This window comes from Heloderma suspectum, chromosome 4, assembly GCF_057233095.1.
Source record: "Heloderma suspectum isolate Gila_16-S chromosome 4, 16-S_ref, whole genome shotgun sequence".
NCBI classification, from domain to species: domain Eukaryota; kingdom Metazoa; phylum Chordata; class Lepidosauria; order Squamata; family Helodermatidae; genus Heloderma; species Heloderma suspectum.
In genome coordinates, this window is record NC_139461.1 from 239378117 (window position 1) to 239398865 (window position 20749).

Below are 20749 nucleotides of genomic sequence, written 5' to 3' on the forward strand. Positions count from 1 at the left end.
TCCTGTTGGATGCCAGCTTTTAGGCCAATTGTCCCCACTGCCCAAGGCCCAAGTCATCTTCACCATTACGTAGGAAGAGGTGGTTCAGCCAGGTTCATCATTGCCCATCAGCTAAAAGGGTGTTATTGTAGGACCAGCCAGAGAATCTGCATAGCTTCCTGTGCTCATCATGGAGTTAGGACAGCCTCCCCCAACCTGGAGCCCTTCAGATGTTTTAGACTACAACTCCCAGGATTCCCAACCATTGGGCATGCTGGTTGGGGCTGATGGGATTTGAAGTCCACAGCATCTGGAGGCCGCCAGGTTGGGGAAGGCTGAATTAGGAACTGCCTGCCTTTCCCAGGGATGCTTCTAGTGCTCCCTGTTATGCACCACAGTGCCAAACCAAGAGTGCAAGAAGCTGCTTTGTGGACATGGCAGGAGGTGGACAGAGGGCTGGTGGGATCTGGCTGAAGTCTGCTTCGGAACTGCAGAATTCCATTTAACCTCACCCTCCACCCAGCGATCCTGATGCAGGTCACTATTAGCAGCAAGGAAACAGCGATCCGTATCAGGATCCCTGGGACGGGTGTAGGGCTGTCGGAGAAATACTCAATGGAGTCAAATGAGTTTGGATTTTTATGAATCCACCCTGTGGATTCTGCAGAGAACTGGCTTTTCCCAAGTCACATGGATTCTGCAGACTGGTTTTTCACTTTTGGGGGGGATTTGCGCTAACACGCATTAACTCATGCTGATTAGTGCAAGTAGAATAAAATGCTAGGGTTTTTTTTTAAAAAAAATTGATTCTGTCAATGAGCAGATGATGGAACAAAAGACTCCTAAGAATCCGTGGAACAAAGATGGAAGAGATTTAACAAAATCTGTACAGCCCTAGGTGGGGGAGAGGCTTTAAGCTTCCCCTCCTCCTAGGGATCCTGCTATAGATCATGGTTTCCTCATTGCTAATAGCAGCAAGGAAAAGGCAGTCTGAATGAATGAATGAATGAACACACACACACACACACACACACACACCAATTCTATCCCATCCCCTGTTCTCAGCAGGCCCAAGGAGGGGAGGTTTAAATCTTCCCTTCGCTGCACGCTATGGTGTGTGTGTGTGTGTGCATGTGTACGTACACCCCCCGTGCCACCCCCATGAGGTAGGTTAGGCTGAAAGAGTGATCCAAGCTCCCCCACTGAGCTTCATGGCTGTGTGAGAATTGAATCCCAGTGTTCTCCCTGGTCTAAGCCCAAGACTCTAGGCAGTACATCATACTAACCTTCTGGGTTCTGGTGATTCCTAGGGCCAAACAAAATGTTTGTCTAATCACGCATAGTGTAGCTATGCATTATAGTTTTACTTACTCTCAAGTAGGCACATGCAGCCTAATTCAGATTGAGACCACAGCACTCAGGAGGGAGGTTTAAACCTTCCCCCACCATTTTTGTCCTGAAATTCTACTCCCGTCTTAGTACCAACGTTGCATAGAAGGCCAAAGACTTCAGGATAAACAGAGCTAGAAAATGGTAGTGCATTAGCACACAGATAGTGTGTTGGGGCCAAACTACTCATTATGTGGGAGATCAGTTATGGATCTCCCAATTAAAATAAAATACTGGAATGCAAACACGGAGGTTGGGCAGCTACCGCTTTGTTTGGAGCCGCATGAGGCGCTGCGTTGTGGCTTTAGACTTCAGTCCTGGTGGTTCTTACACCAATTTCCAAATGGCGACCATGTAAATGCTGCAGGTCAGCTCTTGGTTAAATCAGCACTGACCTGCAGTACATAAAGATAAGTACTATGGGTGAGTTCACATGTGGATGTTCGTCAGTCCATCACGGCAGCATCAAGTGATGACTTGCAATGTGGGAAACAAACCTTATAGTGCCAATGCTGAAGAGCACTTTCATCTCACTTTGCCACAAATGCAATACTTCAGAGTGCAGGCAGTTTAGTTGTAAGTCATCAAGTCATTGAGTGATGTACATTTATCACCTGATGACTAATGAGCTGATCAGCAGTCCAGTCTGGTGTTCTGTCTTTCTCTGGTGCATGGGTCAGCTTTTGAGGTACACAAAGGAAACTAAAACCAGCACACTTTACTGTTTGGCAGGTATGAGGAACCTAGGCCCTCCAGATCATGCTGGACCATTCGCATCACCCCTGACCATTGCCATGCTGTCTGAAGCTGATGGGAGTTGGAGGACCACAGGTTCTCCACCACTGCTTCCTGGCATTGCTTGGTGGCACCACAGGGATAGACTAGGGATGCATGGTGCAGGCCAAACCCTCTGCCAGCACCAGAAGATGCTGGCCAGTAATGGCCTGGCCAAGACTCCCACTCACCTCTCTCACCACTTGGTGGCTGTGGCGAAGTCTTACTTCCAGGCCATTACTTGGGCCTTTGGATTAAAAGCAACTGAGGGATGTACCACTTGGGCAGAGAGTTCAAATGGAAACCCTTCCTGCTGTGGCACATCCATTACTGATCTTTGATCATTGTAGACGCTGAACAGCCACTTGACCAGCATTGGGAAGATCCTGGGCCTCCTGAGATGATGTCGGAAATACAGAGAGATGCTGTAAGTACTTTTGGTCCTTCCATGCATACCAAATTCTGCTAGCTCCTGAACAAAGCACCTTTCCCTGTGATGTTTCTAGACTGTGGGGACCTGGAGTGCAGGAGGTTGTCATTCAAATATGTAGGGCAGGAAAGGTACATGGCCTGGGAGAGGGACAGAAGGAATGCCCTTTCAGCAGACTTATGCATTTGGCTGCTTTGAACAATACATGGTGCAGTCAAGAAGCACCCCCTCTTCTGGGGACATATGGGGAGAGAACTCAAAAACTGGTTTGGAAAGAATATTAGAAAACCAGGACACAGGACAGCTGTAATCCTTTCGTTCAGGGGTTATTTCTGAAATTGGAGCAATTATAGCCGATGTACAGAAAATCTCACTCTATGGCTAATTTACTTGCCTCCTCCTTTGAGATTTATTTTTCCAGATTCAAGATGGAGACCAAGTGAAGTGAAAGGGAAAGATAATCAGCCTGTATAAAACAGAGTTGGATCCAGACTTAGTCATGCTTGCAGACCAATTGAAATCAATGGGACTTTAATTATGTCTTACTTAAATCCAGTTGATCTTAATAGGTCTGCTCTAAGCATGACTAAGTCTGGATCCAACCAATAGCCTGCAATGCTAAGCCCCTGAATGTTGCCTGGGAGAAATTGCACTCCCAGCGATTCCTTAAAAAACAACTTTTAGCATGAGACAGTTGATGTAGCGGCCAATTCAGCTTCTATTTTTATTCCTCTCCCGGGCACAGGAGATCCTGAACCATGTCCTGAGTGACATTGAAATCTTTGTAGGGAAGCTACAGGAGGCTAGTGGCTCCCTGAGTCACAACAAGCAGAAAAAGAAATCAAAAAAGAAAATTCAAGAAGGTGAGTAAGAGGCAACCATGAGTTTCTGAAGGGAGCCTCTTGGAAAATAGACTTCCCAGGACAAGGGAGGTGAGGTACTGGAGGAAGGATGGATCAGGGGAGTGGCGAACACATCACTGTGTGATGGGGTGGTCCCTAGTGCCTCCTTCAAGGCAGTGGTGTGGCCAGTCCTGAAAAAACCCTCCCTTGATCCAGAGATCTATGCTAACTATCGTCCATTACGTTGTTCTTGAGTAAGATGCTCGAGAGAGTGGTGTCATCTCAGTTGCAGGTACCTTTGAATGAAACGGATTATCTGGATCCATTCCAGTCTGGATTCAGGTCTGGTTTTGGTACAGAATTGGCCTTGGTCACCTTGATGACCTTCGGAAGAGGGGCAAGGGAGTACAACCCTGTTTCTACTTGATCTCTCAGTGACTTTGGATAGTGCTGACTGCGGTATCCTCCTGGACCACCTCCGTGAGTTGGGGGCACTGTTCTGCAGTGGCTCAACTCGTACTTGTGAGGTCAATTCCAGAGAATAACCTTGGGTGAACGCACCTCAGCTCTGTGGCAGATGAACTGTGGGGTACCACAAGGCACCATCTTGTCCCCAATGTTATTTAAATCTACATGAAGCCATTGGGAGCAGTCACCAGGAGACTTGGGTCAAGGTGTCATCAGTATGCTGACAACACCCAGCTCTATTTCTCTGGCATCTGAATTGGGAGAGGCCATGCACATTCTGAATTGGTGCCTGGATGCAGTTATGGCTTGGATGAGGGCCAATAAACTGAAGCTGAATCCCAATAAGACAGAGACCCTATGGGTTGGCAGTTCCCAGGTCTGGAAAGTGGGGTGTTTGCCTGTTCTGGATGGTGCTGCACTCCCTCTGAAGGAGCAGGTCCATAGTCTGGGGGTGCTCCTGGATGCATCTTTGTCACTGGAGGCCCAGGTGGCCTCGGTGGCCCAGAGCAACCATTACCAACCCAATTGCCAACTACACCCATTCCTGGATAGGGATAGCCTAGCCACAGTGATCCATGCACTGGTAACCTCATGATTAGACTACTGCAACACGCTCTATGTGGGGGTACCTTTGTGCATGGTTCAGAAGCTGCACTTACTGCAGAATTCAGCAGCTACAGTCCTCACTGGGACACCTAGCTATGTTCACATAACATCTGTGTTAAAAGAACCGCACTGGTTACCTATTAGCTACCGAGCCATGTACAACGTTATGCTATTATCATATAAATCCCTAAACAACTTGGGACCAGGATACCTAGCAGACCACCTTCCCTTATCTATACCCAGGCAACATCTAAGATCATCAGAGGAGGCCTTGCTGGTCATTCCAAAATGAAAGGAATGTCACCATGAAGAACCCCAACTGTGGGTCTTCTCTGTAGCAGCACCCACCCTCTGGAAAACTCTCCCCCATGCAATACGGCAGGCAGAAAATGTGGCATCTTTCAAGCACCTCCTAAAAACACACCTTTTCACCCAGGCTGAGTTGTAACTCCTGTTGGGTTTTACCCTGGTTTTGCATGCTGCGTTTAAACTCTTAAAGTCTTATATTAGGTTTTATTGTGTTCATGGTTTTAATTGTTGTGAACTGCCTAGACAGCCTCAGCTGTTGGGCAGTATGTAAGTGTAATAAATAAGTAGCAATGCAGCAGAAGACTGCTGCAGCCTTCCTGCATAGAACAGCCCTCCCCAATGGCCATGCTGGCTGAGAATTATGGGAGTTGCAGTCCAACACATCTGGAGGGCACCAGGTTGGGAAAGGCTTTAGTAGAGGCAGTTCATTATGGAGTCCTCCAAGAATGTGTAGCATATTTTTGATATAAAAGTACACTTGGGACTTGTATAAGCAGCTGCTGTAGTTAATCTAGCCAAGGGGGAAGATCTGCCTTTACAGCTCCCTGAGCCAGTTGCTAGGTTACATTCTGTCTTATCTACACTTTACCAAACAGCTCCTGAGTGCACCAGCTGGTGGGTGGGGGGCCTCTTTGTTCCAGGCACACTCAGAGCAGCAAGACAGATTTTGAATTGATGAATTAAGGAAGACTTTGTGTTCTCGTGGAGAGACCAGAACTTTTAAGTGGAGGTGATAGCCTTGCTAATACAGCTACCCTAGGCCTGCTCTCGTGGATTTCAGACTGCTTGGAAAATGGTAATTTAAACAATAAAACAGTGATTGCTTGCATGCCTCTTCTCGGTCCTAATTTCAGAGCCCTTCCTTGGTCTGGCCAACCTATCTGGGTCAAACTGACCCTTTGAGATCTGCTGTATAACATTTGCAGGCACATTACAATGCATCAAGAAGACATATACTCTTATAGTCAGGGAGCTCTGTGATGGTATGATTGTACAAATATTCACAGTTCTGTCAGAATTCCATGTTCACTACCACTTTGCAGATCTTCCCCACATGGAGAGGGAGAGCCATTCTGGGTCAGATTCTAGCCATCTAAGCAAATGGCCATTATCACACCCCTGACGCAGCTAATTCTGTATATTGATTGTGCATTGCATGAGGAAGTAATTTCTTCCACCTGTCCTGAATCTACTACTAGTCAATTTGTTGGGATGACCCAAGTCTTGTTATTACAATTTGAATATGGGTATTTCAGTACCAGCAGTTTAGTTTCAATTCCTTTCTTAATAATTTCCTGCATGGACTTTACCTTTCACAACTGCTGAACACAATGCCACTGTTGACAATGCCACTGAGCTGTCCACCATGACCCCAAACTTTCTGTCCTGATTAGTCACAGCTATTTCAGACCCCATCAGTATAGAGGTGAGGTTAAGATTTTTGTCACAGTGAGGATCTCTTTACACTTGCCTGTATTGAACCTCATTTGCCATTTGTTGCCCAGTCACTTAGTTTGGAGATATATTTGTGGAACTCTTTACAGCCTGCTTGTTTTTCACACTCCTGAATAATTTTGTGTCATTCATAAACCTGGCCATTTTTCTCCTCACCCTTACATTTAGATAGTTTATGAACCAGTTAAAAAGCACTGATCACAATACAAATCCTGTTATTGTGGCTTAACTGGAGTGTAGATCAGGTTGTGAATTGTGTGTATGCATTGATACTATTTTTCTCAGGGCTCTATACTTGTTATGGGCCAGAGTCTCTTGCATGGGAAGAGCTACCTGTCTGTAGCCTTCCTTTTGCCTTATCTTCTGGTTGAGCTGACTAACCTCTAATTATCTCTCTGGTTCTGCAGCACTGCCTCCACAGCCTGAATTTGAGAACTGTTTCCAAAAGATCAAATACAGCCTCAATTTGCTGGTAGGTCTACAGCCTGTGTGACCTTGGCAGAAATTACTCCAACACCAGCAAAGCTGGTTGCATTTCTCAAGGGAAAGACTCTTCTTCCCTGTCCTAGATGCTGGCATCTAGGACAGCAGCACAAAGAGCTGCATTGTGACCAGCTGCAGTCATTCACTGCAAATGGAGAGGTCAATGGTGGATTTGTTTTGGGGGGAAATATTTTGGCCTTCTCCCACTCCCATCGCAGAACTGTGGGAGTGGGAGAAGGAATGTGGGGGTGGAGAAGATGGGGCATAGAATGTACCTGTATGTTGAGTGCTATATCTAATTGGATGGAGTATCTAATACCATGTTTCTTATATTTTTATCCTGCTTTTTTATCCAAATCCAAATTGTCCTCCTTTCCCATCTGCTTCTTTTTCTGCCAGGGGTCTAAAAACAGCTAAAGACAGGAATTTGGAAATGGGAAATAAGCAGAAAATAAAGGGCTAAGACAGGCATGGAGACCATCCTGCCCATTTTTATTTATTATTACATTTCTATCCCACCTTTTTTCCTCTTGCAAGGAGCCCAAGGTGGCTTACGTGGTCCTCCTCTCCATTTTATCCTTACAACAATCCTGTGAGGTAGTTAGGCTAAGAGTCAGTGACTGGCCCAGAGTCATGCAGTGAGCGTCATAGCTGAGTGGGGACAAGACCCTAGGTGTCCCCAGTCCAACACTCTAACCACTACACCATACTGTCCATGGGCCAGATGCAGCTGTCCCCAGGGGTTCCTCAGGTGGCCCACAAGCTTCTTTGGCTATTATCCCCCATCACTGATGAGAAGAGGATATTTAAGGGCAATTAACCTTTTAATACCCTGCAAAGAATCAAGCTGCTGTAAAGAACTTGAGGTGTGCATCTTGCAGGCAGGAGCCCTGCCTACCTGTGAGAACACATACAGAGACTTGGTATTCAGGATGCTGTTTGAGAGTGCTGTTGTGTGATTTCACTTACCTTAGAGCAGACATGCAGAAGCCTTGTCCTTGCTTCTCAGTAGGCTCAAAATGGCAACAATCACATCTGGCCCCACCTGCAGATGGAATGTGTCCCCCCCCCCCTTTGCAATTCAATCCTTGGGCTGAAAAAGGTTCCCTGGCTTTGGGTTAAGATGACCCCCTCCCCTTGTTTGTTTAATGTATTTATTAAAGTATTTAATAAATACATTTATTATTTATTAAAGTATTTAATAAATACATAATGTACATTAAATACATTAAATGTATTTATTTACCATACCATTCAAATACATGATAAGGGCAGCTTTGTTGATCTCCCATTGGAGATGGCAGCCTGAGAACCTGCTTTATGTGAAAAACATGTGTGGGGAGGAGAAGCTACAGGTAATGAACACAGCCTGTAGCTTGAGCCTTAAATTCAAGACACACAAGAGAAAGGGAGTGGAGGGAGAGGACAGAGGAGGGAGATCAGTTTGACAACAATGTCAGGACAATTGAAGGAGTGTTGACATCCAGTCTGGGGCCAGGCTCATTTTCCTTTGCTGGTGCTCTTGTTGGGACAGAGAAGGTGCCACTCCCCATTGGTTCTCGGTCCTCTGGCTATTGACAGTGGCCAGAGCACCCTTCTCTGAGGCCAAAGCAGACATTAAAGGTGTAGCTAGCAGCTACGTATTTTTTCTGTTTTACTCTAGAGTAAGTGCAAGGGACCCAATCTGGATCAGGACCCTAGTGTGAGGGGTAGGTGGGCTTTAACCCCATTTCCCCCTTGCCCTACTGTGGTCCCAATCCAGATCAGGTACTCTGTGATTGCAATTTATATTACCAAATAGTGATCCATTAAATCCAGTTATAGTCTGTGCAGCCACAGGGCAACTGAGAGCTGGGGCAGTGTTTTTGCTGGCTGGGGAAGGTGGAGCCAAGTTCCTTGGCAGCTGCTCACTTTCTGGCCAGCGACTGGGACTATTCGCCTATTGTTTCTATTCAGCCAGCACCAAGTACCACGCAAGGTCGAGCAAAGCACATGGGTACTTGAATCGCTGGCTGAGACTAACTCCAAATCCAGTACAGTTGTTACTCCACCTTCCCTGTGTCAGATTAAGGTTAGCAGAATGAAATGAGCACCGTGCAGTTGTGGGAATGCCAGAGCAGAGTAGAACATCCATTGCCAGAGCAGGGGGGGGGATAGCTGCGTGAACCTTGCTCAGGGGATGGTGGAAACGCAACGCTGTCCTTGGTTAAATGAACACAGATTTGCTGGGTAGTTTGCTTCTCTCCCTCCATCTAATCCGTGCATTAATTGCAAAGTTGAAGGCGTATTAAGAGTGGGGTCGCTTGTCTTTGTTTTTGCAGGGAAAGCTTGAAGGCAGCATACAACAGCCAAGCGCTCCTGAACTGCTTCACATCCTATTTTCTACGTTATCCTTTGTGAGTATTTTAGCCAGGAAAGAACTATTGGAGGCCGCTGGCGATCATCTGCTTTTTGTCCTAAGCACCTTCTTATAAGAGTCATCAATATGTGCCCCTGAAATTCTAATATATTATTATTATTATTATATTTATATTTATATCCAGCCTTTTTCCCAATACTAGGACACAAGGCGGCTTTACAACATTAAAACTTGTACAATTAAAACCTATAAAGAGAAGTATAAATAAAAGTATACAAAAATTATAATAAAGCACAGAACAATTCTTAACAGTCAAAATGTCCCAGTCCTGGGATGCAGGACTCATGCTTTTCAACCCGTAATTTGTGTGACTTTGATGTTACCCAGCATTGCTATGTACCTGACATCCTGCGGTGTAAAATGGGAAGGGACCAAGGGTGGCAGTGAAGAACATTCCTAAGAACATTTGAAATGCCTTGAAAGAGGCAAAGGAGATGAGTAGTGTTATCTTTAGCCATCTCTGCATATCAAGGTTTGGGTACTAAGCAAGCAGAAGTCCCAGCAAAGATAAAATGTTTGCCTCCACAGGAGTAATAGCCTTCCTGCAGTATTGCTGTGTATGCAAATGGCCTCTCAAAATTCTCCACCCTATTTGTGGACAGAGAAATTGAGGGGAGAATTTCACCAAATTTCGCCAGAGGGAGGAGAAATTCTCCAAGAATCCCACAGTGGGGCTCCCCATTGGCAGGGGTTGTAGCACAGCTTCTTTTTTCATAGGGTTTTTTTTTGGGGGGGCACTGCCACTGCAAGTGGAAACAGCATCAGCTGTGTTGACCACCTAGCCCTCATTTGGCATCCTTGACAATGCAGCTGTGAGGGGGGGCAGTGTTGTGTTTAGCTCCAGGGAACAGGTGAAACTATTGCTGTGCCAAAATCTGTCCTCCAATTTTCTGAAAGTTTTCTTTCCCCATGAAAGAAACTACCATTTTTCTGCTTATTCTGAGGGCATTTTATAATTCGTTTTTATTTCGCTTTGGTGTTGTTTTTGAACTTACTTAATCACTGCAAAGTGGCTGTGAGTGTTTTGTCTTTCTATTATACATATCTGTATTGGTCTGCAGTCTCCCAGGCTACCTGTGCTTCCTGATCGGAAAAGCCCTATGGGAGGAATTACCTCATGATGTCTTCCTTGGGTCTTTAATAGAAGTGTAGGAAGCCAAGGAGGCTACAGGCTGCCAGACATATGATTGTACAATGAAAAACAGGACACTCGCATGTTCTTTTGCCACCTTATAAGTAAGAAGCCTGAACCCAACCCATGAGAATTTCTCCAAAATTTTCTTCCTTTGAATTTCTTTGCAAGAACATTTTTTTCCTATCAAATTGAATGAGAATGGTCCAAAAAATGTGGAAGAAATTTTTGGCACAGCACTAACCTGGAGTGAGCAGAGATGAAGAGGTTATCTGCTTCCATGAATCATGTGTGTTGTCACTCTGCAGATTTTACCCAATTGTCCCTGGACCAACCTGGCCTCTTCAGTGATCTCACCTTTGTTGATTCCCAAAGCTGTTGACCTGCTCAGGCACTCCTTGAATTATGAAGAGCAGCTGACTTGGAAGAGTTTGGGAATTGCTTGGAATTTAACCAGGTAAAGATCATGCTCAATTAAAAGGCAACATGTGCAAATTTGCTCATTTAACAGTAGACAGCAAACTGAGTTCATGCCACTTGCATATCACACTGTAGCAGGAGCCTTCATGTGTTGTTTATGATACTCCCAGTGGGGTCTGTGAGACCACTGCTGGAACAGCATTTTGGTCCTTAAGTCTGATCTAGCAGGACACTTCTGATGTTCTTAATTTATAGATACCCGCCCTGCCTCCTCTCAACAAACACTGCCTTCCTCAGGGCCAGTCTTACCAGCTGCCTCAGGCAGCTGATTTGGGATGTCACAAAAGGGCAGCAAACTTGACCAGGTTCACACATAATGCTATGGTTTATTTAACCCATGGTTTGTTGCCCTACCCAGGGTATGGCCAAGTAAAATATGGTTTGTTTTCTCAATCCCTGGGTTGTTTGTTTCCCTCCTTTTTTGCATGTTCTTTCTCTGTATCCCAAATGCATTTGTGGCTCTGTAGTATTGGCAGTAGAGTGGCTGAGGGTTTTTTTTTCTTCTTCTTTTTTTTACCAATCTTGCTGGCTGCCTCTGTAGCCTGGTGAAGCAACCCATGAACAACCCCTGGTTCTGGGTTTACACATAACAACAACTCCTGCTTTAAACAACTCAGAATTCACAACCCAACAACAAATCATGGGTTCTCTTTCATGGTTGTTTGTGGTTAACAAATCATGGTGTGTGTTTTGTAAAGCAGCTGGGTTTGTGCATCACAACAACCCAGAATTGAACAATCCATGGATTAAATAAACCGTGGGTTAGTGTTTACTTCACTATTATTGCATTACTTCCAGAGAGAGGCACTCTGAGATTTACTAGCTAAAATGTCAAAATAGCTTGACCAGCTTTGAGTAATATGCATCTTGGGGGGGGGGGGTGTGAGTGAGAGAGAGAGAGAGAGAGAGAGGTGGGATGGCTTTGCTGTTCCACCTCAGGCAGCAAAAGATCCTGTGCCAGCCCTGGCCTTCTGGTTACACCCTGAAACTGTAATTATATTTCTAACCTTGTCCTTCAAAATAAGCTTGTAGTAGGAAGTGTGAAGGATGTATTAGGGTTTCCTACCTCATGCATGATTAGAAATGGCCTCAGCTCCACATCTGTAGCTGGATCCACCTTTTCCAAATTGGAAGGACTTGTACTATACATTCTCTTCTTCCCTCACAGGGATCAGTATCCAGAGGGACATTCTGTCCCTCCCTACATGCCCACATTCTCAGACGGATGGGTGCTCCCAATGCCCATTTGCAGACCCATTGATTTGGATAAGGTGAGTCTCTCCCCAAAGGTGGAACACCACTGGCAAAGCATAATCAGACCTCCTCAGTCTATATCAAACAGCCACTTTATGGACCACAGGCCAAGAACTTTGAAAACAGAATCAATACCTCACCTGTTCTACTCAGGGGAAGGACAAAGACTACTTAAAGAGCCCCATCTTGTACAATTTAGTAAATTGTTCCAGAACGCAGTTAATTATCCTGGAAATACTCATTTAGGGCCACTAAGCAAAGTACCTCATGTGAGAAAGAGCTACAAAGGTTCTGCTCCATAGTGTTACTTCATAGTTCAGCCTTCCTCAACCTGGTGCCCTCCAGATGTGTTGGATTGCACCCAGCATTCCCAGGCAGCATGGTCAGTCCCTGCCATTGTTCATCAAAAGACTACAGTGTGTTTCTCTTGGCAACCTAGCAAGTGGAAAGAATAACCTTATAATACTGCCAAAGATGCAGAAGCCATTGCTACATATAAATGCATTCATCCACCAGATGAATAAAATTTTACTGCTACACCCAGCACAGATTCCTGTGTAATTCAGACATGTAGGCAAGCAGTTCCAAAGCACTGTAGACAAAGAACTGTGTACATTTGCCTTTGCACACATATATGGAACTATTCATTTACTTAAATCCATACAGTGAGTAGTAGCAGTGTTTTTTTCACTCACAAAAAGCTTTTGAATATCCAACCTATGTATTGTTTTTCTCACAGGCCCCCAATGGAATCAAGAATAGCTTCTTAGACAGGTATGTCCTTTTACCAAACTGGCTTATGTGACAGAAAATATTTCTAAAGGATGATATTTATAAACTTGAACATATGCAAATTGCATTGAATCCAAAACCACATGCCAAAAAAAAAAAAAATCCAGACAGAGGAGCAAGGATATCACACCCTACAAACACACCTTAGTCATGCACTCCATTTACACTGGCATAAATGAGAGCTGAAGATGCCCACCAGCTTAACCATGGGACAGATAAGGAAGCATAACCATGTCTGTATCAAAGTGCTGTTGTTAGAGCCACTCTCGTGCGTAAGAGCTTCCCAGCATCCCCAGTAGCACTATGTGTAAATGGTGTGCTGCTGTGGTTCCCTAAATTACGTCTGCTGGGAAACTAAAAAGGGAAAGCAGGCCTCCCATTTTCCATTCTTCTGCTTTCAGTAACAATCTTATCTCCTTTTCAGGCCATCTAATCTTCCCCAGCTCATGCAAGCCACCTATGAGTTCCACGCAAGAAACTCCAGGGAGCTTACTGTAAGGAAAGGAGATCTATTAGAGGTAAGATGGAGGCGCCTTGCCTTCGCAGACTAACCTCTTGGTAAGGAAAGCACTTTTCTCACCCAAAGTCACTTCCCTATTTCCTCTGTATGGGGTCAACAAACTTACTATTGTTTCTTTACGCACAAAGCAATGACAACCCAGTCATGACCAAGGAGGGGGAGGATGGCAACTTCATATTTTGACCATAGGTGACATAAAAACTAAGGCCAAAAAGTAGGTGTAAGAAAATGGTAGCAGGAGGATCAAGAGGAACAAAAAGAACAGTACCTAGTAGTTCTTATTGGGAAATAGTGGCTTCTAGCTACTTTGTATAACCAAAGGTGGCCAGCAAACTGAGAACTGGGATATTGGCCATGCTGGCTGGGGATGATGGGAGTTGTACCAACATATCTCAAGGGCACACAGTTGAGGAAGGCTGCAGGAGATCATCAATCCAAAGATACGGCTTCTTGTACTCAAAAACAAGAGTTTTTACTCTTGTACTAAAAAACAAGAGTACTGTTCTTGTACTTGTACTCAAGTACAAGAAAAGTATAAGTTTTATTCTTGTACTCAAAAACAAGAGAAGTTTACTGCTTCCTCCTCCAGTAAACTCTTCCAAAGAGCTTATGCCATTGCTGGACTGCTCCTATAGAAAGGCAGATTTTTCTTAATGTTTACCATCATGGAACGTGCAAATCAAGCTGGTCAGTCTCGACATGTGAGAACACCACTGACGTCTCCTTCTTCCTGGCTACATTCCATCCTCACTAGAGCTTGGAGTCTAATTATTGGGATTGTATTCCTTTTTAATAGGGTCCAGAACATTGGATTGGTAGACTGTCACAAATCATGCACTCTCCTTTTTTTAGATTTTGGACCAACAGAAAAAATGGTGGCTTGCTAGAAATGCTTCAGGGGAGAAGGGGTACATCCCTAACAATATCCTGGAGCCTGTGGATCAGAAGGTATTCAAGGGAAACAATATACAACAAGTAATTACAGCTCTTTGCTGCACCCAGTGGCATTGCAGAGGCAAAGAGATACAATGCTAGGAGTCTGCAGAATACACCTCCTCCTCTGTGCAATATTTGGTCACATCCACGAGGCAGTTGCCCATATCCTCCAAGATAGGCAACATAATGCATAACCAAAAACATAGGGTTGGATCCAGATTTAGTCATACTTAGAATAGACCCATTGGAATCAATGAGACTTAAGTTAATCATGACTGAGTCCTGTTGATTTCAATGGGTGTCATTCATATGAATAAATCTGGATTCAGACAATAGAACTTGTGGCCCTCCAGATATTTTGGCCTTCAGCTCCCATCAGCCCTCGTTAACATAGCCAATCATGAGCTATTATGGGAATTGTCATTCAACAACATCTGGAAGGCTACAGGTTGCCCACCCCACCACAGAAAGTGTTCCCAAGGACGGGTGGGACCCCAGCTATGCATAGGTCTCTTTCAGCCTGCACTGCTCTGTCAGCCATGTGCACCACTGAAAGACCAGCTCTCTGGATCCCTGTTAACATCCAGACTGTGAACAGGCCTGTACTAAGTTATACAAAACTAAGCATATTTGCATGCATTTGTTTGTTTTTCGTTGTACTGCTTCTGTTATGAGGAGGAGTCATGTAGGGTGCCAAAGCCTTGACACCTGACCACTGCTGTCTTCCCATCCCAACTTCTGAGATTTTGGTAGACATGTCCCACAGGCCTAAGGACTAGAAATCTGATGGGGTGCTTAAATGAAAGAAGAGGCTTCTAAAATTTGTGTTTGTGCAAAATTGGGTAATACAGAGCCAGTTGTGGAAAACAGAAATACTGGAAGAGCACATCCAAATCTTCCAGAATGAGAAGCACTTGCCTAGTTAGCGATCAGTTTGGTCTGTATTGTTTCTAGAGCAAGGACTTTCTGACCTTAACCGCCATCAACAACTGAGAGCTAGAAGATTTTTTTTGTAAAAATCCAAGTGTCAAAATTCACAGCCAATCAGTTGTTCAGCCTTTGGCTGGCTATAGGAGAAGGTGCTTTAGGCTGCAATCATATACTCACTTACCTGGGAGCTGAGTAGACATGTGCAGGACTGCACTGCTAATATCCTCATTTCCTATTAAACATCTTTCCCCTGGTGTCTTTGTATTCAGGTCTCAAGCCACTTCCCTGACCTCCAGCCAGGTTCCACACCAGCAGAGGTCACAACTTGGCTCAGGACAAAAGGCTTCTCCAAGATGTAGGTGCCACATCAATAATATACCCAAGAATCCTTACCCCAACAATAGCTCTTGGCCCCACACCCTGACCTTGCCACTGTACCATCTGATTCACAATTGTGTACACTGACTCTAAGGGCACTGAATTACCCGTCTAGACATATGGAGTAGAAAGACCAACAAAGACCAACACCACCCACTAGTATTATGCTCTCTGGCCCATTTTCAGGTGTTTTTTTTTTTTACCAGATTCTCTGGTCATTTCTCCTTTGGGAAACAAGGAAGGGGAGGGGTGCTGCCCATTTTGCAAGTGCCATTCTTGTATGCCTTAAAGGCTGGAGTCAAAAGTAGGCATGGTTGGGCACCTGTCAAGGGCCTATCTCCCCGCAGGGGCCCACTGACAAGATCCCCCTGGAGTTGCTCCTCCTCTTCACCATTGCAGTCTGCTTGTTCACTTGCCTCTTGCTCTGGCCCAGGCAGTGGTGGTGGTGAGAAGGAGGAGCAGTAGATGCCACTGCCTCCTCGCTCGCTAGCTTTCTGCAATGATGGGAAAGAGGACAAGAAGCAATAGCAGCAGCTGACAATGGTGGTAAGAAGGTACTGACTGAGGAAAGGAGCCAATTGAGGCGTCTTCCCCAAGGGCCCTCCAAAACCTGGAGCCAGCACTGGTGCCATACGTTAAAAACAATCCAACCCAGTAGAACATTAACCCATTAATGCTGAGGTCAGAAGGGAAAAGGTGTGTGCCCACTCTTGCGTACTTTGCATAATTGGTTCTACACTCAAAGACTGTGAAGACAGTGGGCAAGTACACAGAGAACAGGCGGAGAGAAGGGTATGGAGACTGGGGACAAGTGGGCAGCGGGACAGCACTGTCATACCCTCGGGAGGAGGAGCTGTGCAGATCAGTGAAAAGTGTGCGTGCACGCATGTACCTCTTCCTTCATCTTTCAACAGCACAGTCAGGACCCTTGGCATCCTTAATGGAAGGCAGCTTCTGTCCATGACCCAACAAGAGCTGAAAACAGTCTGCCCAGAAGAAGGGGGGAAAGTTTTTTTCATGGTTTCAGGACTTAAATCAACACTGGGGGTAAGATACCTTCCAAAGCCAGCAGATCTGCACGGCATGCCGACCTATCTTGTGACTAGAGAACTGCTAAAGGGCAAGGGTAGTGGTGAATGCCTCTTCATGGCAAGGGGTGATACCGTCTTGCTTAAGAGAGGCCTTTGTTTAAACAAACAAACCAAACCTCCCTGGATAATTTCCAGGTGGTCTCTAATATTCCATTCTTGGGTAAGGTGCTGGTGGCTTCTCAGCTCCAGGGATTTCTGGATGAGATGGATTATCTACATCCATTTCAATCTGGCTTCAGGCCTGGTTATGGAACGGAGATGGCTTTGGTCACCTTGGTGGATGATCTATGATGGGAACGAGATAGGTGGAGTGTATCCCTCTTGGTTCTGTTGGACCTCTCAGCAGCTTTTGATACCATCAACCATGGTTTCCTTCTGGGCCATCTGTCTAAGATGGGACTGGGGGGCACTGTTATATGGTGGCTGCAGTCTTTCTTGGAGCAGCCATCTCAGAAGGTTGTGCTGGGGGATCCCAGTTTGGCTCCATGACCATTGGCCTCAGGGTTCCATCTTATCTCCCATGCTATTTATACCATATACATGAAACTGTTGGGAAAGATTGTCCAGAGTTTGGGGGTTTGTTGTCACCATTATGCTGAGGACACCCAAGCCTATCTCTCCTGTCCATCCAAATCTAAGGAAGCTGTTCTAGATCTAAATTGGTGTCTGATGTCAGTAATGGACTGGATGAGGGCAAACAAACTGAAGTTTAATCCAAACAAGACAGAGGTGCTCCTGGTTAGTTGAAAGGCCAATTGGGGAATAGGGATTCAACTAGGGGTGTACAAAACCCCGCTTACCTGGCTCCGCCGGGTTCTGCTGGGGGGGGGAGGTGCTCTGTCCCTCCCCCCGGAATCCTCGCCGGCCGGCTCCGCTCCGCGGCCAAGCCGCAGAGCCACCGGCCAGCTCCGGCCGCCCGCAGCCAGACATCCGGCCACTGGGCAGCCCTGCAGGGACGCAAATGGCAGCTGTCGTAGCCGGCGTCATTTGCGTCCCTTTCTTTTGCTGTGATAGGCTACGTAAAAATTTATGTAGCCTATCATGGCAGGGGGAAGAAAACCTGAGCGTACGCAAAAGGTGGCAGCTACCGCCATTTGCGCACGCTCGGGTTCCCCCCCCCCCGCCATGATAGGCTACGTAAATACTTACGTAGCCTATCATGGCCTCCACAGGGACGCAAATGGCGTCCCTGCATTAGCCGTGATAGGCTACGTAAGTATTTACGTAGCCTATCACGGCTGAAGAGGAGCAAGTGAATGGCAGCCGCAGGACGGCTGCCATTCACACAGCAGCGCGGATGGGAGCAGGTAAGTGCTCCGTTTCGCATGCCTTTCGTGGGGTGGGGGCGGTGGGCACTTCATCCCGCGCGCCTTTTGTGGGGTGGGGGGCGGGGGCTTTGTTCCGCTACAGGTTTCAGGGGGCCAAATGCACAGGCATTTGGCCTCACCAACATCCGTCGCGGAATTCTCTGACATCCCTAGATTCCACCTGTGTTGAATGGGGTCACACTCCCACTGAAGATTCAGGCTCGCAGTTTGGGTGTACCTCTGGGCTTGGCCCTGAACCTGGATGCCCAGGCCAGGAGTGCATTTGCACAGCTGAGGCTAGTGCACCAACTGCACCATTCCTATAGATGTGTGATCTGGCCATGGTCATGCATGCCTTAGTTACATCCCATTTGGACTACCGTAATGCACTCTATGTGGGGCTGCCTTTGAAAACTGTTCAAAAAGTTCAGCTGGTCCAGAATGCTGTGGCCAGACTGTTGATTGGGGCCAGTTAAAGGGAGCACATGACTCCCTTGTTATAAGTGCTTCACTGGCTACCGGTTTGTTTCTGGGCAGAATTCAAAGTGCTGCTTATGACCTATAAAGCCCTTATATGGCTTTGGACCAAGCTACCTGAAAGATCACCTTTTCCCATATGACCCTGCCCAGCCCTTAAGATCTTCGAGAGTGGCTCTTCTCTTGGTCCCACTGCCATCGGAGGCATTTTTGGTAGGGATACAAAGGAGGGCCTTCTCGGTGGCCACTCCCAGGCTGTGGAACTCCCTGCCAAGGGAGGCTAGATTCGTTCCCTGTCTGCTTTTCTTCTGCTGGCAGACAGATACTTTTTTATTTGAGCAGGTATTTATCATGTAAGGGGGTCTGTTGGGTTGGATGCTGTTTTTATTCTGTTATTGTTCTGTTTTAAATTGTGTTTTAATGCATTTGTTATTGTTTTGATCCAGTTTTGTTTGTGATTGTAAGCTGCCTTGAGTGCCATTTTTCTTGGTAGGAAGGTGAGGTACAAATCAAATCAATAAATAAGGGGGATATTTGACTGGATAAGGCACCACACTGCCAACATGCTCTTGCATGGGTTATTCAGTCTCCCTCTGCCTCAGTTTCTCTATGATACAAAATGTAGGAAGAGCAAAATATTAAATAACCTAGATGAGCATTGCACTGGTTTAAATCAGGTGGATCTTCCTATATCAGCATTTCACTGTCCAAGCCCCTACGCTGGTGTAATAAACTTGTATACAAGTTTGCCTCACTTTTTAGTGACAGAACCACTTATACCAATTGAACAATTTGAAGGACCATCCCTTTCCCACATTAGCTTTTATACACACCTGTAAAAAATAAAAATGCAAAATGGATTTGAGTTTACAGAAGTGGCTTTTACAAGGAAATGTTATTTCATTGTTATATGTAACTGTTGGTTGATTGCTGTTATAAATACACTCCCATGTTACGCAAATAGAGAATGCAATGCTTGTCACTGGATTATTTTATCAGTTGAAAACCAAAGTTCATTTCCTACAGTCATCATAATAAATGCATAAGAATAAGTAACTTTTTTTAAGGCCAGGGTTATATAAACTCACCTTTAGCCCTGAGGCAACTTGAGAATCTAGAAGGTGCAGAGACATGGGAGTGAAGAGGGCTATACGCCAGGATCTCTTCTCATTAGATGGTTGGAGGAAAATTGCAGTTACCTGTGAAATGCATGGCACATTGAATCCACCTGAGGCTTTTAGAGATTACTGTTGCTACATCTAGTTCCTCTCAAACAGGGACTCCTATCCAAACAATCAAAGCACAAAATGTGCAGTTGTCACTAGGGACTTTATTTCTCCAAAGGTTAGCATTTCCAGGGCAGGGGGAGTGGGGGAAGGATCACATTTTCCCAGCCTTCCATCCACAACAAATACTGTTCCCAAGCTAGTGCTCTATTCACAGTTGTAAGTCTTATGTGATCTCCTGTTATACTACAGTCACAGGCACCCATTGGATAGTTCTTGTGACAGCAGTATATGAAGACTTTTTGACTGTCCTTAAGAGTTCCCTCGCTTCTTTGTGTTTAAAGACTAAACACTACAACCAGACCAACTTTAGGCAATGCAACTCTGCACCTCTAGCTACATGACCTCCGAATCTGTTGAATTCCCCACCAGGGATGTCGAAGAAATCTACAGTGGAACCAAATGAGTTCGGATTTTTATGAATCCGACCTGCGGATTCTGCAGCGGACTGGCTTTTCCTGTTTGGTGGATTCCACAGACTTGCAGACTGTTTTTCAAACTTTTGGGAATTTTGTGCAAATGTCACTGTAGAAAAATATGCGAGAAAATCCAACCTGGCCAAAATGCACATTTCCCCCATAGGCTAAAGCGTGAAAATGTGTGTTTTGGGGGAATCTGCACATTTCTGCACATGGAAATTTGCACAAAATTGGAAGCAAAAAAAAATCCAATTCCGGTAATGGGCAGATGACGGAACAAAAGGCAACTGACAAGCTGTGAAACACAGCTGGAACGGATTTTATGTAATCCATACATCCCTATTCCCCACTCATGTGTGCAACTTACTGGGTGGCCTTGGGCAAGTCACTATTACTAAGCCCCAGCATTACAGCACTGCTGTGAGGATAAAGTAGGATAACCCTCATACATCAGAGGCATTGAACTTCTTTTAACCCAGACAAAATTCAATTTTGGAGAAACTCTCAGGGGCCACTTTCCAATGGTGGGTGGGGCCCAAAACATTTTAGCCTAAAGCTCCCACTGCCAGTAACTTAGCCTGAAGAGAGACACT

General features: G+C 45.5%; 1 protein-coding gene across 3 annotated transcripts in view; it reads left to right on the top strand.

Moving 5' to 3' along the window:
• Positions 1 to 20749, top strand: part of EPS8L3 (EPS8 signaling adaptor L3) — a 32269-nt gene that overhangs the window by 10763 nt on the left and 757 nt on the right. For all 3 annotated transcript variants that reach the window (XM_084852860.1, XM_084852861.1, XM_084852862.1), the window contains 11 exons: positions 2493 to 2569; positions 3318 to 3435; positions 6660 to 6724; positions 9057 to 9131; positions 10595 to 10743; positions 11935 to 12037; positions 12760 to 12794; positions 13237 to 13330; positions 14185 to 14280; positions 15468 to 15553; positions 16491 to 16623. In XM_084852860.1, coding sequence (XP_084708986.1) covers positions 2493 to 2569; positions 3318 to 3435; positions 6660 to 6724; positions 9057 to 9131; positions 10595 to 10743; positions 11935 to 12037; positions 12760 to 12794; positions 13237 to 13330; positions 14185 to 14280; positions 15468 to 15553; positions 16491 to 16623 — 1031 coding nt within the window. The remainder of the gene's footprint in view (positions 1 to 2492; positions 2570 to 3317; positions 3436 to 6659; positions 6725 to 9056; positions 9132 to 10594; positions 10744 to 11934; positions 12038 to 12759; positions 12795 to 13236; positions 13331 to 14184; positions 14281 to 15467; positions 15554 to 16490; positions 16624 to 20749) is intronic.